Source organism: Suricata suricatta, chromosome 13 (genome assembly GCF_006229205.1).
Source record: "Suricata suricatta isolate VVHF042 chromosome 13, meerkat_22Aug2017_6uvM2_HiC, whole genome shotgun sequence".
Lineage (NCBI taxonomy): Eukaryota > Metazoa > Chordata > Mammalia > Carnivora > Herpestidae > Suricata > Suricata suricatta.
In genome coordinates this window covers 84,292,209-84,314,956 of record NC_043712.1, presented here as the reverse complement: position 1 = coordinate 84,314,956, position 22,748 = coordinate 84,292,209, and the positions used below count along the sequence as shown (strand labels likewise).

Below are 22,748 nucleotides of genomic sequence, written 5' to 3'. Positions count from 1 at the left end.
AGGAATGGTCCTTCAGTGAAGCTGGGTCGCATCATATGGAGGTAAGACCATCTCCCCGCGGAGTGAGTTCTGGCACTGTATTTCAGCCCTGTCATCCCCACTGATGAACATGAAAAATCAGAGGACTTTTCCTCAAGCCCTTTCTCATTCTCTAGCATAAACAGTTTTGAAAACACTAATCCGTTTATAATCTGAATCAACTGACCTGTCTCCACCTTCCCACACCCACCTGAGTGAGTGAGATAAAAGAAGAGATAAAGGAGAGCGAGGCGGGGAGGAAAGAATGACAAAGTATTTATTGAGAGTTTATGAGTTAACAGCACAGTGTGTTAAGAGGCTGGTTACAAACTCGCTCCAAGATTAGGCCGACCTGCAGTTCTCAACCGTTCTGCCAACTCTAGTGCCTCCGATCGGAGCCAGTGGCCACGGCGGGGGGAGGACCTTCCAGACCCGAGACAAGTTATGAATACAGTTGTGCTGACAGTCAGTTGTGGTGTTTACATGACCACCCAGTGTCCCTCTCCTATAGATTTCAGGGACAGGCGTCAACATTGAGCATTTATTTACTTTTCCGTGATCTTTGGCACAGTTTCTGGTTTCTTCAGTAGAAAAGCACAGGCTTCAACTGGCTACTCAATTCTGCAGAAAGAGGATGATCTGGGATCTCAGTGTAAATACAAGTTTTTCTGTTAAGCATTATTTACAAGGTGAGAGGCGAAGCGTAGACTTTTAATAAGCAAGTAACTTCATAAATTAGGAGGATGACAGGACACGGATTTTAGTAAGCGGGGCCGAGGGGACTAGACTGCTGGCTGGGACAGCGCTCCTCTCAGGAGGAGATAGGTTTCCTACAACGGGAGAGTCCCTGAACCACGGACACCGGCGTCTCGTGTGACGGTACCAACTCACGGGCTTACTCTGCAAGAATCCCGGGTAGGGACCGTGCTTCTCTGGCCAATGGGATTTGTTCAATCCATCAAACCCATAATGAAGTACAGGGTGGCTGGCAGTTTGCCACGGGGGCTTGGGTCCTGATGGGTACAAAATGGCAGTTCTGTCATTTGTAGAGTGGGTATAATTGGCCTTGGAAGAATGAAGCCTTCCAGTTGGATTAAAACACCTCTAGCCTTACGTGAGGGCCACGTTTGGTTACAATCTAACACAGAGCTGATACGGAGCCCCTCCCAGGGCTAGAGTCTGGACGCCGGAGAGGAATGGGCACCTTAGAGTACCACCATAGTGCATGTCTGCTTTGAGGCAGATACAGATGCGGACCAGACGGCCTCACTTTTCATCGTCGTGCTCCTGAGAGAGGAGTTCAGATTAGCCCCGAAGCAGATGTGGATTAGAATCGTAGTTATTATTCAAGTATGAGGAGAACTCTTTATTTCACATTGACAGTTCAATTCTGATCTCTATCTGGCAACTTATATGAAAATAATAAATATATACAGATATATATATATCTCTCTATCCAGCTCTGTACTCAGCACTGGGTTGACAGTTACCAGCGTCCCGATACAGTATATTGAAAAAAGAACCCCGCTCCCTTCCCGCAAGACCCTTCACCCATCTTGTAACCGTTATTGTGGAACTGCTGGTCTGCTTTCTTTCAAAGCAGTCTCTTTGAAATTGGCAGGAGATGAGTTAAAAATGGACAATTTGGCACATTAAATGGGGGTGGGCAGCGGTGGTAGTATTTATATGCATTATAATCTATAAAAATGTGAGAAGTCAAAGGAAACCCATGCCAATAGAAAGCTTGAGTAAAAATTTGTAGTCTTTTTTAAAAAACCCAAAACATTGGATTGTATATGAGAAAGCAAGTTTTCTTCCACATTCATGACCTAATCGAATAGTTATTAGTCTACGCACTTCCAAACTTTGTTTTTCATAGAATTTCTATGTTGCAGACAATGCAGCTTTCCTTTTAATCTATTTTCTTTCCTGTTACCCCACCTCCAAATCCCAGAACCCGGAGAGCAAAAGCTGTGAATCCAAATATAGAAAATAATCTGGAGGTCTATATATCAAATCAAATGTACAATCGGCCATTAGTGCATTTCTTTTCCTTCTTGAGTGTTTGGATTTGCTAAGAGGTGACTCTCGGGGAGTGGTCCTTCACCATTCCTGGCCCTGTGACGCCAGGGGTCCTAGAACTGTGAGGTCTGGGTGAACGAGATGGTGTCAGACTTGTCCACGGCAAAGCCTCCGTTGACGTAGGACTTCTTGGTGTCCGAGTCTTCGTTATCCAGGACTGTGGATTCCAAGGCAAAGGGGTTCACGATGTTGACTTCAGAGGAAACATCCATCTGCTCCAGCTCCTTCTTGGAGAGCTTCTCCACGATGCCTGTCCCGAACGCGTCGCCAAGGACGTTCACCATGGTCCTGAACCGGTCCCTGGGGGGAGAGGGGGGAGTCAGGCAGGGGGCCCACATTCCATTTCCATTTGCTGTGGGGGGGCCGGGGGGGGAGAAAGGGACCTGGAGCGTTCAGTCACGAATGAAGCCGAGGCAGAAGTCCCATCCTCGCAGTTGGATCGGAAGGTTCGGTCCGCTCACAGGTCGAGGGCAGAAGGTGGCTTGTCAAAGTGCAGGAGTAAAGAGGTCCCCAGGGGTGTGTGCCCCTGGTAAGTCACAAGGACCTTCTTAAGTCCACCTGTCTCCCCAAATTCCCTCCTCTCCTCCCAAAGAAACATGAATAGAGTCTTCACAGATATTTTGGGGGGAGTCAAGGGAGGGTCACCCCTAACCTCCGTCTTGGGGGCACTTTCGGGCTCCATCTAAGCTCAGGCGAGAGAACCCTGGGGGCGGTGTTCCTGCCAAAGGGGGAGGGTGTGTGAGTGCCTCCAAGTGTTGCTGTGTGTGTGTGGGTCCCAGGTGTGGCCGTCTCTCTGCCCCACTGGGTCCCCCAGAGGCAAGCCAGCAGGGACACAGGGTCACAAGTCAGCTGAGGAGTGGTTTTCTCCTCGTGACACCCCTGCTGGCCGTGACCCCCACGCAGCATGGAGAGGACTCGGCAGCAGGAAGGTGCCCTGGAGATGAACGTGGGAGCGCTGCTGGGGGCACCATGCCCGTGAATGGGTCTGTGCGAACTACCCCCACGGGCCACGCGTCCGCCCATCTGGGTGCCCTCCTGCGACTCAGAACAAGGCCATGGATTGGACCAGACCCTGGTGTGAACCAACTAGTGTCTTCTTATCCCCTGGATCAGACTGGGCCTTTGGCTTCTCTGGGTATCTTGGAAGCGAAGGTCATTGGTTCCAAAAGAATGGAGCAAAGGAGAGATGTACAAAACCCACCCTCATCACTAGAAAGACAATTGCTCAGGGGTGCGGTGTCTTGGCCAAAAAAGGGACCACCTCAGCTGGGGCTTGGGGAACCAGCCGGCTGCTCAGGGGAGCCCATGGCACGCCTTCCCAGGGCAGGAGCCCGGGCCTCTGGGACACGACTGTATCTTCAGCTCGGCTGCTGCTTGTAAACCAGAGCACCGGACCCGCTAACCCGGGGCTGGTTCTGACTAAAGGCTCAAAGCGGAGCTCTGCTTGCCCCTGAGGGCCAGGGGCCAGAACACGCCCAGTGCAAGAGTGAGTATCAAAGCCGGGACCAGGCTCATCCCATCCTGAACCGGGGGGGGGGGGGGTCACACAAGGCACGTCCCTGCCCAGAATTTCTGCTGTGGTCCTCAGCCTTCTGTGCGTGTGCGTGCACGCATGTGTATAAGAGAGTTGTTGGTTAAGATGCAAATGGTTCAAATCACTCTAGTCCTAAGAAAACGCGCCGTCTATTGAGCACACACTGCCTGCCAGACGTGTTGCAGACACGCCGCTCGGACCCTGCGCCGCCCTGAGGCCGGGCACGGAACCTCTCCCATCTCACGGGGATGCAGCCGGGCCTCTGAGAAGCTAAGTGACGCTGGACAACAAGCCAAACTCAAGCCGGTCTCACCCCACAGCTCCTGCCACTGCCCCCTGCTGACGCTGACGATCTCGGGAAGATGGGCTGACTCGAACCGGGCGGTTCTAGACCTACGAAGGGGACCCCGGACCGGATGACCCTGTCCCTCTGTGCTGATCTGCTCCCACACCCGACTCCCATCCCCGAGCATTACCAGGTACCCTGAGCTAATGGACATCACTGGCCTTGGAAAATCACTGCCTCAAGTCATGAGGAGTTAATTTTTAAGCACATTATCAGATGGCCTGGCCAGAGGGAAATTAAAGCCACAGCAGATGGCTCATTAGGCAGTGGCAACCTGAGGACAGATGACGGCGGGGTGCAGGCTGTGCAGGGCTGGAGCCCGGCTCCCCGGCCGCCAGAGGCAGTGCGTGTGTCCCAACTCACAGGAGCCAGTCGACGGCGATGATCAGGGTGACGTCCTCGGCGGGCAGGCCCACGGCGCTCAGCACGATCACCATAGTCACTAGGCCAGCCTGCGGCACCCCCGCAGCTCCGATGCTGGCGGCCGTGGCCGTGACACTGCAGCCAAAACACACCGATGCAGGAGAGTTAGACACCTGTCTCCCTTCAGGGCCCCTGGCCTGGAACCGTTCGTCCCGATGGCCGTTACTGCCGTGTCCCCCCACACTCTCTCTGCTCCTTCCGTTTGTTCATCCTCCCCTCCCCCCAATACACACTAAAACAACAACAAAAAGACCTGCCTAACAGCATATCCTTAGGCAACTTCCCTCTGGATCTCAGCTCTTGCCTGGAGGGTGGGGAGATTCTGTCCCCCTCGCGGCGCTCAGTGAAGATTAAATGAGGTCGTAGAGGGAGGGCACCCAGTATGGCACCACGACACAGTGGATGCCGTCTCTGGGGTGCCTCTTGGTCTCGGTTCAGGTCATGATCCCAGGTTTGTGGCACTGGGCTCCATGCTGAGTGTGGAGCCTGCTCGGGATTCTCTCTCCTCTCTCTGCCTCCCCTGTCCCACTGTCTCTCTCTCAAATAAAAAATAAAAAAAAATTAAAAGCCCCAACCCACTTCTGCTACTTGAGCAGCGGCCAGTGTTACTACTGCTGCTGCGACGACATGACCACGATTAGCGTCGCTGCGCCTCCTGTCCTCTAAGCTCTTTGGAGCCCCACGTCCAGCATTTACCTCCCTCTGCAAGAACCGTTACCCCATCTTGATCAGCTGTAACCTTTGATTAGTGAGTATTATGATAAAACCACAAAAGGATTTTTCTTGGGTGGATGGCACCTCTGTTTCTTTGATGTCCAGCCCAAAAGGACCCTGGAAAGAGATGGACTACGGGTCTCTCTAACCGTCAGCCCCGTGAGCCACAACTGTAACTTGTCAAGGGAAAAATCAGGCTTATTATTTCATTCTGGCCCAGGGAGAGCCGAAGAGGTTTTAAATTTTCGGTCCGTGATTATTGTGGGCTGCACAGTTGTGGGTGTTGCCTATGGGCCAGCAGTTACTGGCAATTCTGACTGAGGAATACCAGGGGGGCCCGGCTGGCTCAGTCAGCAGAGTGTGTGACTCTTGATCTTGGGGGTCGTGAGTTCAAGCCCCACATTGCGTGTAGGACTATTTAAAAGTAAAATCTTAGAAAAACCCATACGTAACGCTAGAGCAGGGGGAGAGGGTTTGATGTGAATTATTTAGCATCTAGGCCCAAAGTTTATTTCTCTAGCAGTCAGGTTGAAAAAAGGAGGTGGGGTGGGGGTGGGGGTGGTTTAGAAAGATCTAGGAAACTTAAGACTGAGGGTGTGTGGACTTCACCCAAAAGAATGGGTGCCTCATGCAGCCACCCCTCAGAAGTCAGTCCAGTGCAGATTGGGTCCCACAGGCCAGGTCATGATCCCATGGTCTGGGAGTTTGAGCCCCACATTGGGCTGTATGCTGACAGCTCAGAGCCTGGAGCCTGCTTCAGATTCTGTGTCTCCCTCTCTCACTGCCCCTCCCTTGCTCACACTCTGTGTGTGTGTGTGTGTCTCTCTCTCTCTCTCTCTCTCTCAAAAATAAACATTAAGAAAAATTAAAAAATGTCTACACTGTATTAGAACATGGTTGGACCTTACTTTATGCCTGTGCCAAGCGCTGGGGTTGCAAGTGAGTTAACTTGGAGAGGTCAGAGTCAACCTGGTGCGGCCTAGGGAGCAGGTTTAATTGTAAGCTTCCACTCCACACTGAACAGAAGTCTCCAGATTAACTTTCAACCCAAGACATTCCTTCCAAGCTGCGCGGTCCAGCAGACTGTCCCATAACGGAGGAACTTATTTCTATGATGATGGAACCTTCTGGGTGTATGGCTAGTGTCTACCATCTTGAACAGTGTGGCTTCAGAGAACCAACTACAGAACAATTCAGGAGTGGCATTTTCAGCATCTACCTGAGGAGACAATTTCAGTCTTCACTAGGGTAGAGTTCCTGCAGTACTGCGCGCTGTCGAGCGTGTCATCCTTGGAAATCTCTCTCCTCTAGTTTCCAGGCCATGACGGGTTTGTGGCTCTCCCGCTCCTTTCTATTCCTCCTTGGTCTCCCTCTTGGTTCTCCCCGCTCTGCCTGCCTCTCCTACGAGTACTTCCTAGGGCTCAGTCCTTAGTCGTCGTCTTTCCTGCACAAACCCTCCCTCTATGATGCCCTCCTAACATTCTCAACGTCTCCTGATGGCTAACTATGTTCTAGGAGTTTTGTATGCATGGACTTCATTACCACCACTTGCGTAAAATGTAGGTACAATTATTATCCTCATTTTATAGGTGAGGAAACAGAAGCTTAGAGAATTCACGTAACTTGGCCAAAGTCACAGCTAATCATGGTGAAGCTGAGACTCAAACACAAGGGACTGATTCACTCGTGACCCCCGTGCTTGGAGACTGCCTTCCCGCTGAGGAGTAGGGCTTCTCATCTGTGGTCAAGAGCACGTTTCTCACCGTGGAGTTCCACCCGGATGTCTCAGATGCATTTCAAATTCAACGCGACAAACAGCATAAGCACCGACGCCTTTCTTCCACCAGCGCTTGTGCTGGGGAGCGCCGTTCACCAGTCCAGAACCGTCCACCAACCCTGGCGGTCACCCTGACCTTCCCTGTCCTTCACTCGGAGTCCAACTGATGCCCCGTGAATTTGAAGCCCTTCTCCATCCTCAGGGCCGGTGCCTCAATGGAGACCTTTTAATTCCTTATTTGGACGGCCGCCGTCTCCTAGCTAGTTTCCCAGCTCACGCTCCCGTCCCCATCCAGTCCACCCACCATGTCACTTTTCAAAAATGCAGAGCTGTCCGTATGATGGAAGGCAGTAGAACTCCTCCACGAGTGCCTCTCACAAAGCCTCTCCTGAGCTGACCCTGGTCCACTCGTTGCTCTGTTCTCTGTGCCGTACTCGCTATGCAGAAGCACCTAGTAATCTGACCTGTACCTAGGCCACGGTTACATCACCAACCCTGTACCTGTGAGGCCTTTTGTCCCAATGCCCTTAGGTTCCTTCTTCTCCTACTACATTCTTAGTCCTCTTCTAAGACTTAGCTAAACTTTCTCTTCTGGGAAGCCTCTCCTCACCTTCCCTTCCTTCTCTGGGGCCTTCTGTGGCCCCTCAAACCTTCCTTATCAACCACTCAGCATTTATTTAGATACCCGTATTCCTATTTACCAGGGCCCCTCAGAGAGCAGGGCCTGGCCCTTATTCAATCCTAAATCCTTGGCACCTCCTGTGTGCCTATCACCTAGTGGGTGCACTGAACTGAGAACAGTGATACCTTTGGGTATTCAGACCCTGGAACAGGAATCTTGTGTACCATGATTCCACTTGTGGTAACAAAGTTGTGCTTAACCTTGAGGACGAACTTTAGACCAAGAAACACAATCCACCACTGGACCATTCGTGAGCTCCCTGCAGATGATTTTCCTTGGCACAACTCCAGTAACAGAAATGAAAATGAGTGTGGCCTCACACCCTACCTGATAGTGATGATCTGCCCAATGCCTAAGTCCAGGTCATTCAGCTGCGCGATGAACACAGCTGCCACGGCTTCGTAGAGCGCGGTCCCGTCCATGTTGATGGTGGCCCCGACGGGCAGCACGAACCTCGTGATCCTCTTGTCCACCTGGTTCTTCTCTTCGGCACAGCGGAAAGTGACAGGCAGTGTGGCCGAGCTGCGTGAGAGGAAGAGAAAGGGGGCGCCTGGGTGGCTCAGTTGATTAAGTGCCCGCTTGGGCTCAGGTCATGATCTCGTGGTTCGTGAGTTCGAGCCCTGCATCAGGCTCCGTGCTGACAGCTCAGAGCCTGGAGCCTGCTTCGGATTCTGTGTTTCCTCTCTCTCTCCCCTCACCCCTCATGCTCTGTCTCCCACTCTCTCTCTCTCAAAAATAAACATTAAAAAAAAGAGAGATGGAGAAACTTACGCTGGTGTTCAACCCCTGCCTGAAGAGATGCTTCTATCCCCCAAACTAAACCAAGGGCAGGTCCAGGAGTGAGGATGTGCCATGTCCGCCATTCTCCACGTCACACCACAACCCCTCTCTGGGCTGCAGGCCAGGCCACAAGGGCAGGAATAAGCAGCCAGGTGAAGAAATCTGCTCTCGTGCACGGGACAGAGAATACAGCGGTCCCTCCTAGAGTTACAGCTGGCTCCAGCTCTCGCTGCAGCCGGTAAGAGCTGATGAGTCTCTGTGGCCAAGAGACTGCTTCCAGACACCCCTCCTGCCTTTACCTGGAAGAGATCATGAGAGCCGTCAGAAGAGCCTGGGCCATTCCCATGGCGAACCGGAACGGGTTCTTCCTTACGACTATGAAATAGATCAGCGGGAGAATGACGATGGAGTGGATCGCCAGCCTGGGGACGAGACGGAGAAAAAGCAGGTTCGTAGGTGACACCACCTCCTCCTATTAATCCTTCTCTTCAAACAGCTTTTTTACTCATGATCTATCATTTGATTTCCATTATGACCCAAAAGAAAATGAGAGGTAGGGCAGGGATAGAGGTCTCCATTCCACCAATGAGGACGAGGAGACTCGCTTAGCAAATGAAGTATTTGTCAAAGTCCGTGGGGAAGCCAGTAGCTGAACCCGCATTTCAGAGCTCACAGAATACTCACATCATGCTGCCAAGCCTTGTACATGCTATTTCTGCAACAGGTGCTAAATGCTTTTACCTGCTGCTGCTGCTTCTGCTGCTGAATTCTTATCCCTCCTCTAAGACTCAGCAAAAGGTTCCCCTCCTCCAAGAAGCAAGCCTTCCTTCACCCTCCCAGGTCGGGCTGACCCTTCCCTCCTTGGTAGGTCTGTGACTCTGCACAAACCTCTACCATTCGCCCCTATCACAGCTCCAGCCCCTCTGTTCCCTGGACCACACTGCTGTCCTGCTGGGAGGTGCCCACCATCTAAGAGGCCAGGCAGGGGGTGGGCAGGAGGAAGTCCCTGCTCTCCTCCAGTCACGTTTCAGGACTGACCCTCAGTTTTTGGTTATTCTTGCCTTCCAGAACTATTCCTTGTTTCACAGAGATACACAGGTTACCCAAAACAGGGGGCTTAAAAAATGAGACCAATCCAGCAGATGCCACCTAAGTGTCCACATAAAGAGTTTACAGATCAGTTATTTGAAGCTGGAACAGTAAGAAATGGTCATTGTGAAAACAGATCCTGAAGGGCCATCTTGAGGATCTTCATACAGAGCTTGTGGCTAAGAACTATAAGAAGCTGAGTTTTCTTCTAGAAACCAAGGTAGGGCAAGAGAACAGAAACCAGTAGAACTGTGTTAGGAAATGACTTAGAATAATAAACCTAGGCCAAATGACTGCTTGGACACAGGTCCTGGCCTCGAGGGTAGTCGGTCCTGCTCCCTTACCACCAGGGCCCTTGGATTTGACACTAGCCCTCACACGGAAGGAACCCGGGCTTCTCATTGCCTGGCAAGGCTGTGCTTTTGGTAAACACAGATGAACTCCCCAGTGCACTGAGTTCCAATGGTGAGCTCACGGTTCAAGTTGGGTGTTTGGGGGCCACTGACCTATGGGAGTCAGGCTGATGGTATCTATTCGTTCCCTTAGTCCACACTTCTTAACATCTGTGACGAATCCTGCCCCTGCCAGGTAGCCGGGGCTACCACGCCTAACTGATCCACCCTACCTCCCCTCAAGGAGCCAATGACTGGGCTGCAATAAATACGCAAACCACCTGTCCCCTGCTGCCTCCCAGCTCTTACACCCTACCTCCCGGCTGGAAGAGTTTCCCAGCATGCTCCCTGCCCCTCAGATGATGCAGGCTGTGGCAATGGTTCCTGGCCTTACCTGCAGGGCTGGGACATCCAGCCGTCCGCTCCAGCTGGCTCAAATCTCCTTTTACCCACACCCTGCCTAATTTCTTGGGATTGGGGTACCTATTGTCTATTCCTACTAGTCTGGTGAGTTTCCATCCTTGAAGAAGTAAATGCTAAGAGAGGCTACCAGTGGGTTTTGCTCATTTTAGAAAATGATTTCAGCACAACTAATAAAGGCAGCAACAAGCCATGTTCCAGGCTGTTCTGCCGAGATCTGGCAATGAGCACAGTGGGATCCTCCTCCAGCACAGCGGTTACTGGGCAGCCCTCCTCCCCCGCTCACTTCTCTCTGAACCCCATCTTTCCCTGCACAGGAAGAAGCCGATCTCCACCAAAAGGCAGCTTCTCTGCAGCAACCCGCCGGCCCAGAAGTTGCTACCTCCTCTCTGGAGTCTGACGTACCCACTCAGGACGGTGGCCATGTAAAGGCCCAGCTTGCGGAATATTTCCCAGTCTTCAACCTCTATGATCTTCCCGGCAATCAGGAACAAAATGCCAAGTGGCATGTAACTAGAAAGCAAGCAGAGCAAAGCCACTCCCGTCACGTGAGGTCTTCTCAAGATGGGATCGCGGGGGAGGACCCGAGCCAGGGCACGTGCGCTCAGCTCGAAGGTGCACCTGCTACACAAGAAGGCCACGGCCGCAGCCTCAGGCCCTGGTGGACCACCGGTGCCAGGTTTTAGCAAGTCTTAAACCCACCTCAGCCACCCACGATGAGCGGGAACGTGTGGTTACGTGAGCGCACATCCTGCGCCTCGCTCCCAGTACACGAGCGTTCTGCCGATGGTCACGTGGGCAGACCTCATCTTTGCTTGCCCTCCGTACAGGGCCCCTGTGCTCTTCCCAGCTCCGTCACCTTGTTCCCCAGGCGGCAGTGTCAGCCACGGAGCAACACAATTAGCCGTGGAAGTGGCCACGACGGCCCTGTTTGCGGAGCCCTTGCTCCGTGCCTTGGGTTGCGTTAAATGTTTGACACGCGTCATTTCCCTTAACGCACTTCTCCCAACTCTAGGGGCAGATTTTTATTATCCTTTTAACGGATGATGGAGGTGAGGTTCAGCAGGACTAAGTGGCCGAAATCACTAGACCCTTTGCGTCACTGTCATTGCCTACACTTGAGAGTACATAATGTTGAACCAACATTAAAACCAACATATAAAAGTGGGGCAGGATCACCTAGAAAAGGCGGACTTTCTGGAATCTCTGGGGACAGGGTGGGGCCGGGGTCTGCTTATCCTAAAGGTAGCTTTCATCTGGATGGATGAGAGCCTGTGCTATACCAGTTGCAAGAATTTTGAGTATCACTTATGCACCGGGCTTAACAAGGAAATACCTTGTGTTGTGATGTGCAAAGAACCCTTCCAAATCTTTAATTAAAAAAAAAATTTTTTTAATGTTTGTTTATTCTTAAAAGACAGAGCATGAGTGGGGCAGGGTCAGAGAGAGAGAGAGAGAGACACAGAATCTGAAGCAGGCTCCAGGCTCTGAGCTGTCAGCACAGCACAGAGCCTGACGTGGGGCTTGAACCCACAAACTGTGAAATCATAACCTGAGCCGAAGCCGATGTTTAACTGACTAAGCTATCCAGATGCTCAACCTCAAATCCTAAATTTAAGAGTTATTTCTTAGAGAGGTGCGTGGATGGTTCAGTCAGTTAAGCATCTGACTGTTGATTTCAGCTCAGGTCATGTTCTTATGGTTTGTGAGTTCGAGCCCCACATGGGGTTCTGTGCTGACAGCATGGAGCCTGCTTCGGATTCTCCCCACCCTCCAACGTCTCTCTCTCTCTCAAAATAAATAAATTTTTAAAAATGCTGGTTGGGTGTAAAATGACCAGGGCTTTGGTAGGAAAGACAACAGCTAAAATGCAGATTCTTGTTGGTGGACTAACTCCCAAGGAATATGTACAATTACTGAATACTCTAACGTGTTCATATTCTGTGTTTGCCCTTCTTGGGCTCCTTTACTCCAATTTGGAGGGGACAACTGTCAGGAGAAGCAGGATGGCATGAACGGGCATCTGCTCACCACATAATGATCTGGACGATTTTCATGGTTGCATCACTCAGAGCATTGAAGAAATCCACCAGAATCTGTCCTTTCTCTCCCATTTTCCCAATGACTAGTCCGAAGACGAGGCAGAAGACAATCAAGCCCAGGACATTGATGCCGTCGGAATACGTGCCTACGACTTTGTATTCCTTTGTTTTGTTCTGTGGGTCGGAACCAAGAGAACATGTGGATTCGTGATTATAATGCTTTCGGGAGACAGAGGCCCCGAAATGGGAAGATCTGACGCCACATCTACGAAACTAGTAATCCACCAGTCCGAGGCCACCATAGCCAAGGACAAATAAAACAAAAAACCAAACCCAGACCACCTACGATATACCAAATTTTTATTGCCCCCAACAACTTTAAAGTAATTTTTTTTTCTCGTTCTCTGTCAAAAAATCCAAACGTAAAGATTTCTTTTGAAGATGTCTTATTCAGGGATGCCTTACATTTTTAATAACTGTAGATTTGAGGTGCTTTTCAGGGTTATCTTAACTACTAGCTACATTTGGAGTCTGTGTGGAAAAAAGGAATTAACCATGTGGGAGCTGCAGAGTATTTGCCAGGGTGAACGTTTTTAGGACATCGTACTATCTGTTGTATCCTGATAGGAAAACACAGGCAACGTGTTCTTTACTGCCTCTAGTCCTGGATGACCGACAGCAGAGCAGAGATATAAATATTAACCAGCTACCAGCTACCGTGAACTGTTTCGCTACCTGACCCTGAGTAAGAGCAGCATGAGATGTGCTGAGACACAGCCCCGAGTGCCACTGGCCAGCTTCATAAAGTATTCTGTATGCCGGAGGAGTTATTGGGGCACCAACCCTGTTCTACCTATCATCTGATACGCTCAAACTCCTACTTATTGAGCGGCTAGAGTGTGCTGACTGCTCTGGTGACACAGACGTCTTAACATTCAGCTAGAGAGAGATTACCCACGAGGAGAGCAAACCAGCGATGGCAAGATGGTGTGTAATTAATTGCACGGCCAAGCACACATTACGGGCATCATGTGGAGGCTGACTGCGGGCAGTGGGGTAATGAAGGCTAAGCCTGAGCGGGAGGGGCAGTCGGGAGATGACAGCCAACACCAGAACTACTAAGCAGAGGCCAAAGTCCTCCGGCCCCGGGCCACCCGGGGCCTGGGGCATTCCTCCTCACACTAATTTAAGCCTCTCTGTGGAATGTGCTGGAGTAAGTACCTGTTCTTCCCAATCACAATACTCCTGGCTCGTCACAGGAGGGCACATGCCCCGTCTGTCTTGGTACCACTGGCCTCCCAATGCCCAGCTGGCTCACGCAGAGCGCTCAAAAGATGTTTGCAGGAGTGCCTGGGTGGCTCAGTCGGTTGAGTGTCCGGCTTTGGCTCAGGTCATGAGCCTGCTTCCAGTTCTGTGTCTCCCTCTCCCTCTGCCCCTCCCCTGCTCACACTGTCTCTCTCTCAAAAATAAATAAAACATTAAAAAAAAGATGTTTGCAGAACCGCGTGGGAAGGTAGGAATAAGGAGTAGTAACTGAGCAGGTGGGTCTGGATGGGAAGACGAAAGGCCACTGGGGAGGGAGCGGGAAGCCTGGGGGGCCCAGCCGTGGAGGGCCACAGAGCCAACCGGGTCCATCTAACTGAACTCTTAAGTCTTCCCAACATTTACTTTTCCCTTCAAGTGTTCCCTTGTGTGTGGAGGCAGAGAACGTGCAGCAGGAACCTCCTCGAGGACTACAGACGGACTATGTGAGGCCCACACAGTCTCACCCCCAAGGCTGAAAGTCCGACAGCTCTCAAAACCCATGGACTTTATGGATAAGGGGATGGTGGACTCCTGGTGGCAGAACTGAGGGGAGGCGACCTATGTTCACTCCTCTGCACCTGGCAGGGCTTTTGTGAGTCCGCTGCAGGAATACTGACGTCCTCCATCAGGAGGGCAATGCCAGCCGCACCGATCTGCACTGCAGGGCGCGGTGCCTGTACGGCATGGCCCATCCAGCAGGCAAAACTCTGGACCCGGAATCACGTCTGGGCACAGAGTTTTGGAGACGCAAGGTGGCCTCGATTCCACACTGAGGTGGTCTCGCAACTCTAAAGCAACAGGGGCCCAACTCCACGGAGTGGCAGCTGACACAGAGGCAGTGGGGCACGCCCTTCCCTCCGAGTGGTCCAGCTGCTCCTCAACGTGTGGTGCACGCTTTGCCAAGCGGCCACCCACCAACACCAAGTTAGCAAATATTGAATCCTTGTTCCCAGGGGAAACACGACGTCAGCTTCCGGGGAACCAGGGTTCACAACATTGTCATCAAAGAACCCAGCATATGACCTTACTTTAGGTGTGTTTCTGTGCAAAAACATAAATATTTAATGTGTCTTACCGAGTTAACACTGAACTCACAACCGACACACTCGGCCTGAGTGCTGATCTAACACACGTATAATTTCCACACGGGACACTAGAGCCTTCTTGCCCTGAGAGCCACAGACAACGCTGCGGCATTACAAGTGCAGGACGTTTTAAACAGTCAAATCATCATGAAAAGGCACAGAAACATGAGAAGTGTGGCATACACATGCTGCTAAAAGGGCACTTGTTGACAATAAGAGCTGGAAGGAGAAGGCACAGCTCCGGGTGCCTGGATGGCTCCGTTTGTAGAGGACGTGACTCTTGATTTCAGGGTTGTGAGTTCAAACCCTACATTGGGTGTGGAGCCTACTTAAAAAAAAAAAAAAAGGCAGGGCTTAGCCTTGTTCAGCCTCAGAGGGACACGTGTGCACTGGGCAACTTAAACTTCTCACTACTGTGTGTGTCTGCAAATGACCTGAGTGCGTAGCGTTGACTGCGGGCTTGCAAACACACTGTAGTGAGTAGACGAATTCGCGGGTAATGAGGACCCACTGTATTTCCGTCTCCTGCTTGCTCACGACTCAGCCCCTGCTAGCGGGGAAGGGGGGGGGGCAACAAGGTACCTTGGAAATGGCAGTCGTCATGACGGCTGTGACAGATGCTTCCGTCACGTTCATCCCGGGCCCACTGGGAGGATTCACTTCTTCACGCTTGGTTTTATACTGCACGTTGGAGGGAAGAAAAAGACCAAACAAAATAAGAGTTTTTCAAGCACATGAGTCTAAACCACAGGACTTTGGCTGAGTGCCACCAAAGGGTTCTGCCTCTGTCACCTCTCTTGGTTCCAGATTTTGATAGTACCTCTCATAAGGCTTGGGAAGCCAAACTGAGACTATAAAATCCAAACTCTGATTCCCATAGCCACCATTCAGTGATGTCAGAATGTTCTCTTTCATAGTAAAGGACAGATTGACAGAGTGGTAATAGGAAAGAAAGTATAGGGTTGTTTTTTTTTTAATGTTTATTTTTGAGAAAGAGAGAAAGAACAAGCAGGGGAGGGGTAGAGAGAGGGAAACACAGAATTGGAAGCAGGCTCCAGGCTCTGAGCTGTCAGCACAGAGCCTGACGCGGGGCTCGAACCCACAGACTGTGAGATCATGACCTGAGCTAAAGTCGGACCCTTAACCGACTCAGCCACCCAGGCGCCCCGAAAGTACAGGTTTTATTTGGAGGTGCTTTAATAGACATGACAGGGATCCTATCAATCATTCTGTTTCTATTTGTTTACTCATTTGTTATTTTTAACCCAGGAGAAACACCTCATTACTTGGATAACTGTAGTCACCCTGACTTTAATGTCAAGAAGTATACGGTAGTTCCAAAATCAACAGTCACTTGAAGGCTAGTCCATGAGTGAGCTTTCTGCTGAATTCCCGTCCTTCAGCTGTTAGGTGCTGCACGCCTTCAGCAGAGAGAAAGAGCTAGTACACCATGACACCAGGCATCAACGTCACTCCTCCGAGACTCTGCCACCGTCACCCACCTCACAAATGACCACTGTGGCTGTGCCGCACAGGCACCCTTGAGATAGAGGTGGTTCTGTGCCTCTTGGAGGTCGGCAGGGAGCAACTTAATTGCCATTTTGTTGGTATACACAGAGGTCTCTGTTCACGTAATTTATGTAAATGAATTCAGCAGTTTGTGATAGACTCAGCTGTCTTAAGTGCACAGATAAACAAGAGAGAAGGGCTAAATGGGAGTGAAGAGATTGTTCAACGTTCCTAGAGAAAAAAAATCATGGCTTTGTTCCGTCGCCGGGGAGCGGGAGGGTCGGCAACGGGTGCATGACGATTAAGGAGCAGACCGAACGCCGGGATCACGGGCGGGTGCGCGTGTGGGCTGGGTCCTGCTCTCCCAACACGAGGGAGGGAGGAAGGAACGGGAGACGGAGGGCTACTCTTTCAGCGCCTGCATCTGCAACAGTCTAAGCTTCTCCACAAACACCTCGTGGTTCTCCAAAAGACAGGCACAAGAGCCCACATTTTTAAACACTCTTTGTTGGATGGGTTCCTGATGGCTGGCTTCACTGGAGCCCTCAGCGTCTGGGAAAGGGGGCGGGGTCAGTAACAACAGGGACGTCTCTTGGGACCTGAAGCCCGGAGGCACCTGGGATTTGCTCTGCATTCTCATGCGAGGGTGTGTTTCCTGCCATTTTTGATGGGCTCCTTCCACTTCCTGGGTCACAGCAGGGAACAGTACTAATCGGTGAAGCAAAGCGTGGAGCAAATCTGAAGGCAGAAGTCATTACTCTTACCTGCTGGAAACAGGCTTGGACGAGGTTCTCCGGGAACATATTCCTGTTGGGGACATGAAAAGCAGTGTCGCGTTAAGGGAAGTGTTTGGTTTTTGTCACATCCAATACATGGGCGAACATGAGCAGGCCACAGAGAAAGTCCTCCAGTTCCTCCTCTGGTTCCTTCTTGGCAAAATCCTTCCTCGTGTTTAGATTTCCCCCCCTAGTGAGCTTCAACCACGTCTAGGAAGCGCTCTCACACAGCCATCACCAGCTGACTCACTGAGTCACTGGTCCGCTCGCTGATCTGGTTGAAACGATGCATGGGCAGGCGGACGCTCACAGTTAGGAAATCCCTTTACACTATGCTAATGAGAACGTCGGCACGATGGTGAATTAAAACTGTGAGTCTGTGGTGAAACGGGAGTGTGAGATGGAAGGCGTGGTTTTTCTTCAAAACGAAACTCAGTGCTTGGAAACTCAACTCAACAAGTGACTAAGATTTCTGTGGGTCAGTTAGGTTTGGGGAGTCCACGGAAATGGAAAGAAAAACTGGCAGGAGGCGGCACTCTGCTTGCTTTATAGTTTCTAAGGGGTTTGTTGCTCTCCTTCATGAAAACTGAACCTGGAAATCTTACGTGATGCCTTGATTGGTGCAGCAGGTGCAAGAAAAATGTACGGAATCACAACTGACAACACTCAGAGAAAAGACTCGGGCCTCACCTCAAACGCTGGCAAATAAACACGCTTAAATTTTGTGTCGACAAAATATGTAATGCCTATCTGTGTCATTTTTTAAGGATCCTCTGCTCTAACTGCTATCTTGAAAGTAACTGACCAATTCCCAGACCTGATTGCTTTTGAGAAGAAGGCTTTTCCTGTGCAATTAAAAAATGTACTTCTTCAGGTGTGTTTCGGAACTGACCCCCCCCCCCCCAACCCAGCCCAGCTGGCAGACAGGACTAGGCTGTGTCATTTCAGGGTCCAGGGCCAAACGAAAACATGCAATGATTCAAAAACTATCAGCAGTTTCAAGACAGCGACAGCGTTGCATGGAAGCATGTGGTCCCCTGTGAGCACAGTATCACAGGCGGCACGCCCGGGGCTGCCCCGCGGGCAAAACACTCACCGGATCAGATCCAACATGGCGTCCACTGTACTGACTTCAGGGCTACTTCCCGTCCTGTCAATCTCTTCCACTTTCTGGGTCACACCAGGCTTGATGCTCACCACCAGCACGATGCCTGGGGCCGAGGAGAGCACCACAGAGCATTAGGAACCTTCCAGAACACCTAGCACCCCTGGTATACCCTTCTTAGAACCAAGAGGCATGATGGTACCAGACAAAACTGGAAGAAGACTCCAAGGTCCAGCCAAGATGCTGGGCCTCAGCCTGAACCTTGTGAGCAGACTTGATTACTTTTCCATATGAATGAATCAGAAGGAACTCTTGTCATGGGTATTTTTTTTTTTTTAATTTAAATGGAAAGGCTGCATTCCAGAACTACTTCTGGAAACCCTTGCTGATGAGAATATCCTATTTTCTTTTCCTTAGCTTATGAGATCAGCCTAGCCAGGGGTTGGGGTGAGGGTGATTCATTTTTCCAACTCAGTTCATTTTCAGCCCATTCAAGATCTTTACATAACTTTTATCCAAGGATGCTGGTTATTTTCCCCAGGCTCATATAAAACCAGCCTTTTCTTCCTTCCATACCACAAGCCTTCAGGTATCTGGAAGGCTGTTGTGTAATCCAAAAAAGAGTTAGGGTTAGGGAGACTATTGTTCCCTGTGATTCTCCGGGGGGTGGAAGCAGGAAAAAACAGGGATTACAGGGAGAGATGGTTCTTGCTATAAGGAACTGTCTAAATGGGGAGGATCTGAGGGTGCCATTTTGGCCCCTGGAGGTAATGGGTTCTTGTCCTTTGAGGTGTCCAAGTAGAGGTGGAAGGCTGGAGTACAGACCAAGGCAACAGAGACTGCTTGACTGGAGGGGGGTGAAGAATGCCAACCCACGGAGGGCAGGGCCAGGGCCAGGGCAGGCCAGTTCTGCAGGCAGCAGGGGTCGGTGGGCAACACAGGACAAGGCGGGTGTGGTCCCCTCTTCCCTCTCAGCGTGGCAGGAGGCACACACCTGCTCTTTCCTTCATGTCTGCCTCCCTCAGGAACCTCCTGAGGTTGAGGCCCCCCAGGTGCCCTGCCCACCAGCACCGCCACCCCACCACACCCAACAGTGTATTAACGTGGAGTGGCAGGGTCACGCCGGCCGCCACATCCGAGCACGTTCCCGTCCACTCTTCCCACATGGAGCAGCCTTCTTGAAACGTCAGGTCACAAAGGATGGACCACACTCTTCACAAAAGAAGGCCCAAGGCACAAGAGCAGCTCTGTTCCCTTTTTAGAACTTTCTCCCCTTTTAAGTGGAATTTATACTTGGAACGTTGCTGGGAGTTCTCAGCGCCACGTGGAATTTGAGATGCACTGAACTGCTATCTTTTTAGAAATATTTCATAATTAGACTCCACTCCACTATGACAGAAGCTCTTGGCTTCACTTCCTTCTAATAAAGGCAAAGAACTGTCACCCTCTGTTTCTTACTGGGGACATTAATAAGCAGCACCCTGGCTGAACTTGGGTCAGTGTTATATTTTCTTCATAGAAAAGGTGTTGTGTAGAATTGAAGCCCAAAGGATCCTGGTAGTTTGACAGCATTACTTTCTGAATTAAAAATAAAATGCATTTTAAAAAAAGCCCAACTACTTTTAAAGGAAGAGTCACATTATACAGAGGAGTAAGGAATCAGAAATAGATTTTACCTAGAATCACAGCAATGATTGTGGTACAGAAATAATAGACGACAGCGCGTAGACCAATTTTCCCAGATACGCTGGAATCCAGGGCGGCAACACCTGTGAGCGGGGAGAAGTTAAATTACATTTTTAATTTTTAATTTTATTAGAGAGAGAGAGAGAGAGAGAGAGAACGCGCATGCGTGCAAGAAAGCGGGAGAGAGGCAGAGCTTGACATGGGGCTCGATCCCACGACCGTGGGATTATGACCTGAGCCAAAGTTGGAAGCTTAACCAACTAAGCCACAGAGGCGCCCAAGATAACTTTTATGTATGACCGTGAAAGTGATAATATGTTTATTATAAAAATCTGAAAAAAGGAAAAGAAAAATCACTCCATTCCATCTCTCATAGTTGATATTCTGATGAATTTTCTGTCAGTATTTTTTTCTTTTTTGTAAACACAGCTGAGGGAATTCTATACTTTTTAATCCTCTCTTCTTAATACTGTATTATAAGCATTTTCTTATTACAAATTCCTCGGGGGGACTTTTAATGGCCACGTAATCCTGTCTTGTGACTGTACTTTAATGTATTTAATCGTCCACTTACTGGAGGGGCTTTAAGAGAGTCCCAGAGCCAACTTCAATATTAAATCACAGTAATTTCCTTATTTATCCTGGCCAGCACATTCTCTTCTTTTCAAGATGTTCATATTGCTTCTATGTTAACAACCCTATTGCGTATGGCTCTGATGGGGAGACAACTTAAAACACCCACTCTAAAGAGACAGGATATGAAAAAAATTTCCAATTTTTAAATTTCCAGTTTAGGAGACTTGGGGCCATGCTGTTAGCTGTATGTAGTCTCAAATGGCACTGGGTGGCCTGTCACATGACTGGGTGTCATCTGCCAGTGAAAGCGCTGTCCAGAATGCCAACCGCAGCTGTCCGGGGGGTGGTGCACCCCTTCTTGCTGGAAGCCCTTGCCCTCCATCGAAGATGCTCCTATAAATGGAGCCAAACGACGCGGCTGGCTGGGCAGCTACTATGTGGGAGACAGTGTGTGGGGAGGCAACCAGACCATCCATCAGCACACCGTCACGGGAAGGGTTCAAGGGCGCCTGGGCGGCTCAGGTGGTTGAGTGTCCAACTTCGGCTCAGGTCATGATCTCGCGGTCTTTGAGTTCAAGCCATGTTGGGCTCTGTGCTGACAGCTCAGAGCCTAGAGCCTGCTTCAGATTCTGTTGTCTCCTTTCTCTGTCCCTTCCCCACTCATGCTGTCTGTCTCTCTCTCATAAATAATAAACATTAAAAAGGGAAAGTTTCAGACTCTACCCTGCCCTATTTCCAAAATGAGAATCCCACTGTGAATCAAACAATCATCACAGAAAATGACTTCTTGAATCTTCAATACGTGTGACCTGTCCCATAAATGTTAGCAAAGTCTCTAGTGCAGGTGGCAGGAAGAATGAGGGGGATGTTGTGAGGTGACACCAAGGAAAATGTAGTGAACTGGTAGGTCACAGCATGCACAGGTGGCTTTCGTGTTCACTCCTCACGCTACGAAAGGGGTACCTATTTCTTTCAGGTGGGGATTACACTTCTCATATGTAATTGTGCATAACTGACGTACAGGACCGATCTGGAAGGAAGCTTATCAGCACCAGGATGACGGGACGAATCGGCTCTCACCGCCAACACGCCATTCCTCTGGAAGTTAATATTTTGAGAAAAGGGGTTCTGGCCAACTTAGCGGCCACCCCAGGGCGTTTTAGGGCCCATTCACCAACAAGACTGGGACAAGACTGTCATTCCCAAGTGATGGGCATCTTGCAACAAACTCATTCAAGAGTAATCCTGATGTGCGCTCCTGTTCTCTCTCTTTGGGAGAAATGCACTATGGGGTACTGAGAAGACTTCCTTCTCCCGGTGGTGCGACAATTAAAAATAACAACGCTGAAATAACAGCAACATCAAAAAAAAAAAAAAAAGAATCAAAAGACACTGAAAGCACAATTCAGAAATGAGTGAACTATCTCCTACTTAGCCTCAGTCTCTTGGAGAGCAAAGAAGAATGCAAATGTGTAAGTTTGCTAAGAAGACTATATGAATATAAAAGTGTGCTCGAATGTTCCAGTTTAGAGCTCTGTGCATTATTTTCATAATCAAAATCTTTATACCAATAGTGGTTGATTTTAAAAAACAAACAAAAAGTCACCAATTCCACAAAACTCCACATAACCTGTATAAGCCCTTGGAATCCTGGCCCAAGCGAGGATGTATTTTCGGATGTCCCGTCCTTGGGTCGACATCTAATTTCAGCAGCTCCCAGCCCTGAAGGTGCTGACAGGCGACAGGCTCACAGGGTAGCTGCGGAACTGTTCTGGGCTGTGTGTTCTGTGCCCTCTCAGGGTTTTCTTCCAGCAGTGAAACAAATTAGATCTATGTAGGTAATTGTTTCCAGCATATGTTAATATGTCTTCATTTGTCTTAATGATGTGGCCATGGGCTGGTGCCTCTGCTTCTATTCTAGAACCCAGCTGGCAATAAAAGGCTTCATAATAATGAGATTCTTGGTGGGAATATCTTAAATACATCCTCTAAAGCAGTCAGCCAGCTCCTCTCTGCTGGAGGACAGCAACTGTATCGTAGTTACCTTCGGGAAGGGCTCTACTTCCCGTTCTCCTGAACGTACCTCAGTCCTACAATTCTCCTACACAGACCAGGGAGGTACTCGAGGGGCGCCTGGGGGGCTCAGTCGGTTGAGCATCTGACTTCAGCATGGGTTATGATCTCACAGTTCGTGGGTTCGAGCCCTGCATCAGGCTCTGTGCTGACAGCTAGCTCAGAGCCTGAAGCCTGCTTTGGATTCTGTCTCTCCCTCTATCTCAAAAAAACCCCCAAAACCCAAAATCTAAAAAAACACTAAAACCCAAAAAAACACACATTAAAAACAAATGTATTCGAACCAACACTGGTACTTCTGTTACATTTTACCTTCCACGTCTCCAGCCGTCAC

At 50.1% G+C, this 22,748-nt stretch overlaps 1 protein-coding gene across 1 annotated transcript in view; it reads right to left on the bottom strand.

Moving 5' to 3' along the window:
- Window positions 1-272: 272 nt before the first annotated feature.
- Window positions 273-22,748, bottom strand: part of SLC1A1 (solute carrier family 1 member 1) — a 61,289-nt gene continuing 38,813 nt past the window's right edge. The window contains exons 3-12 of the mRNA XM_029919688.1: window positions 19,756-19,848; window positions 18,071-18,185; window positions 16,963-17,005; window positions 15,272-15,370; window positions 12,289-12,473; window positions 10,663-10,770; window positions 8,656-8,778; window positions 7,904-8,098; window positions 4,344-4,478; window positions 273-2,400 (exon numbers count right to left, since the gene is read on the bottom strand). Coding sequence (XP_029775548.1) covers window positions 2,154-2,400; window positions 4,344-4,478; window positions 7,904-8,098; window positions 8,656-8,778; window positions 10,663-10,770; window positions 12,289-12,473; window positions 15,272-15,370; window positions 16,963-17,005; window positions 18,071-18,185; window positions 19,756-19,848 — 1,343 coding nt within the window. The 3' untranslated portion in view covers window positions 273-2,153. The remainder of the gene's footprint in view (window positions 2,401-4,343; window positions 4,479-7,903; window positions 8,099-8,655; window positions 8,779-10,662; window positions 10,771-12,288; window positions 12,474-15,271; window positions 15,371-16,962; window positions 17,006-18,070; window positions 18,186-19,755; window positions 19,849-22,748) is intronic.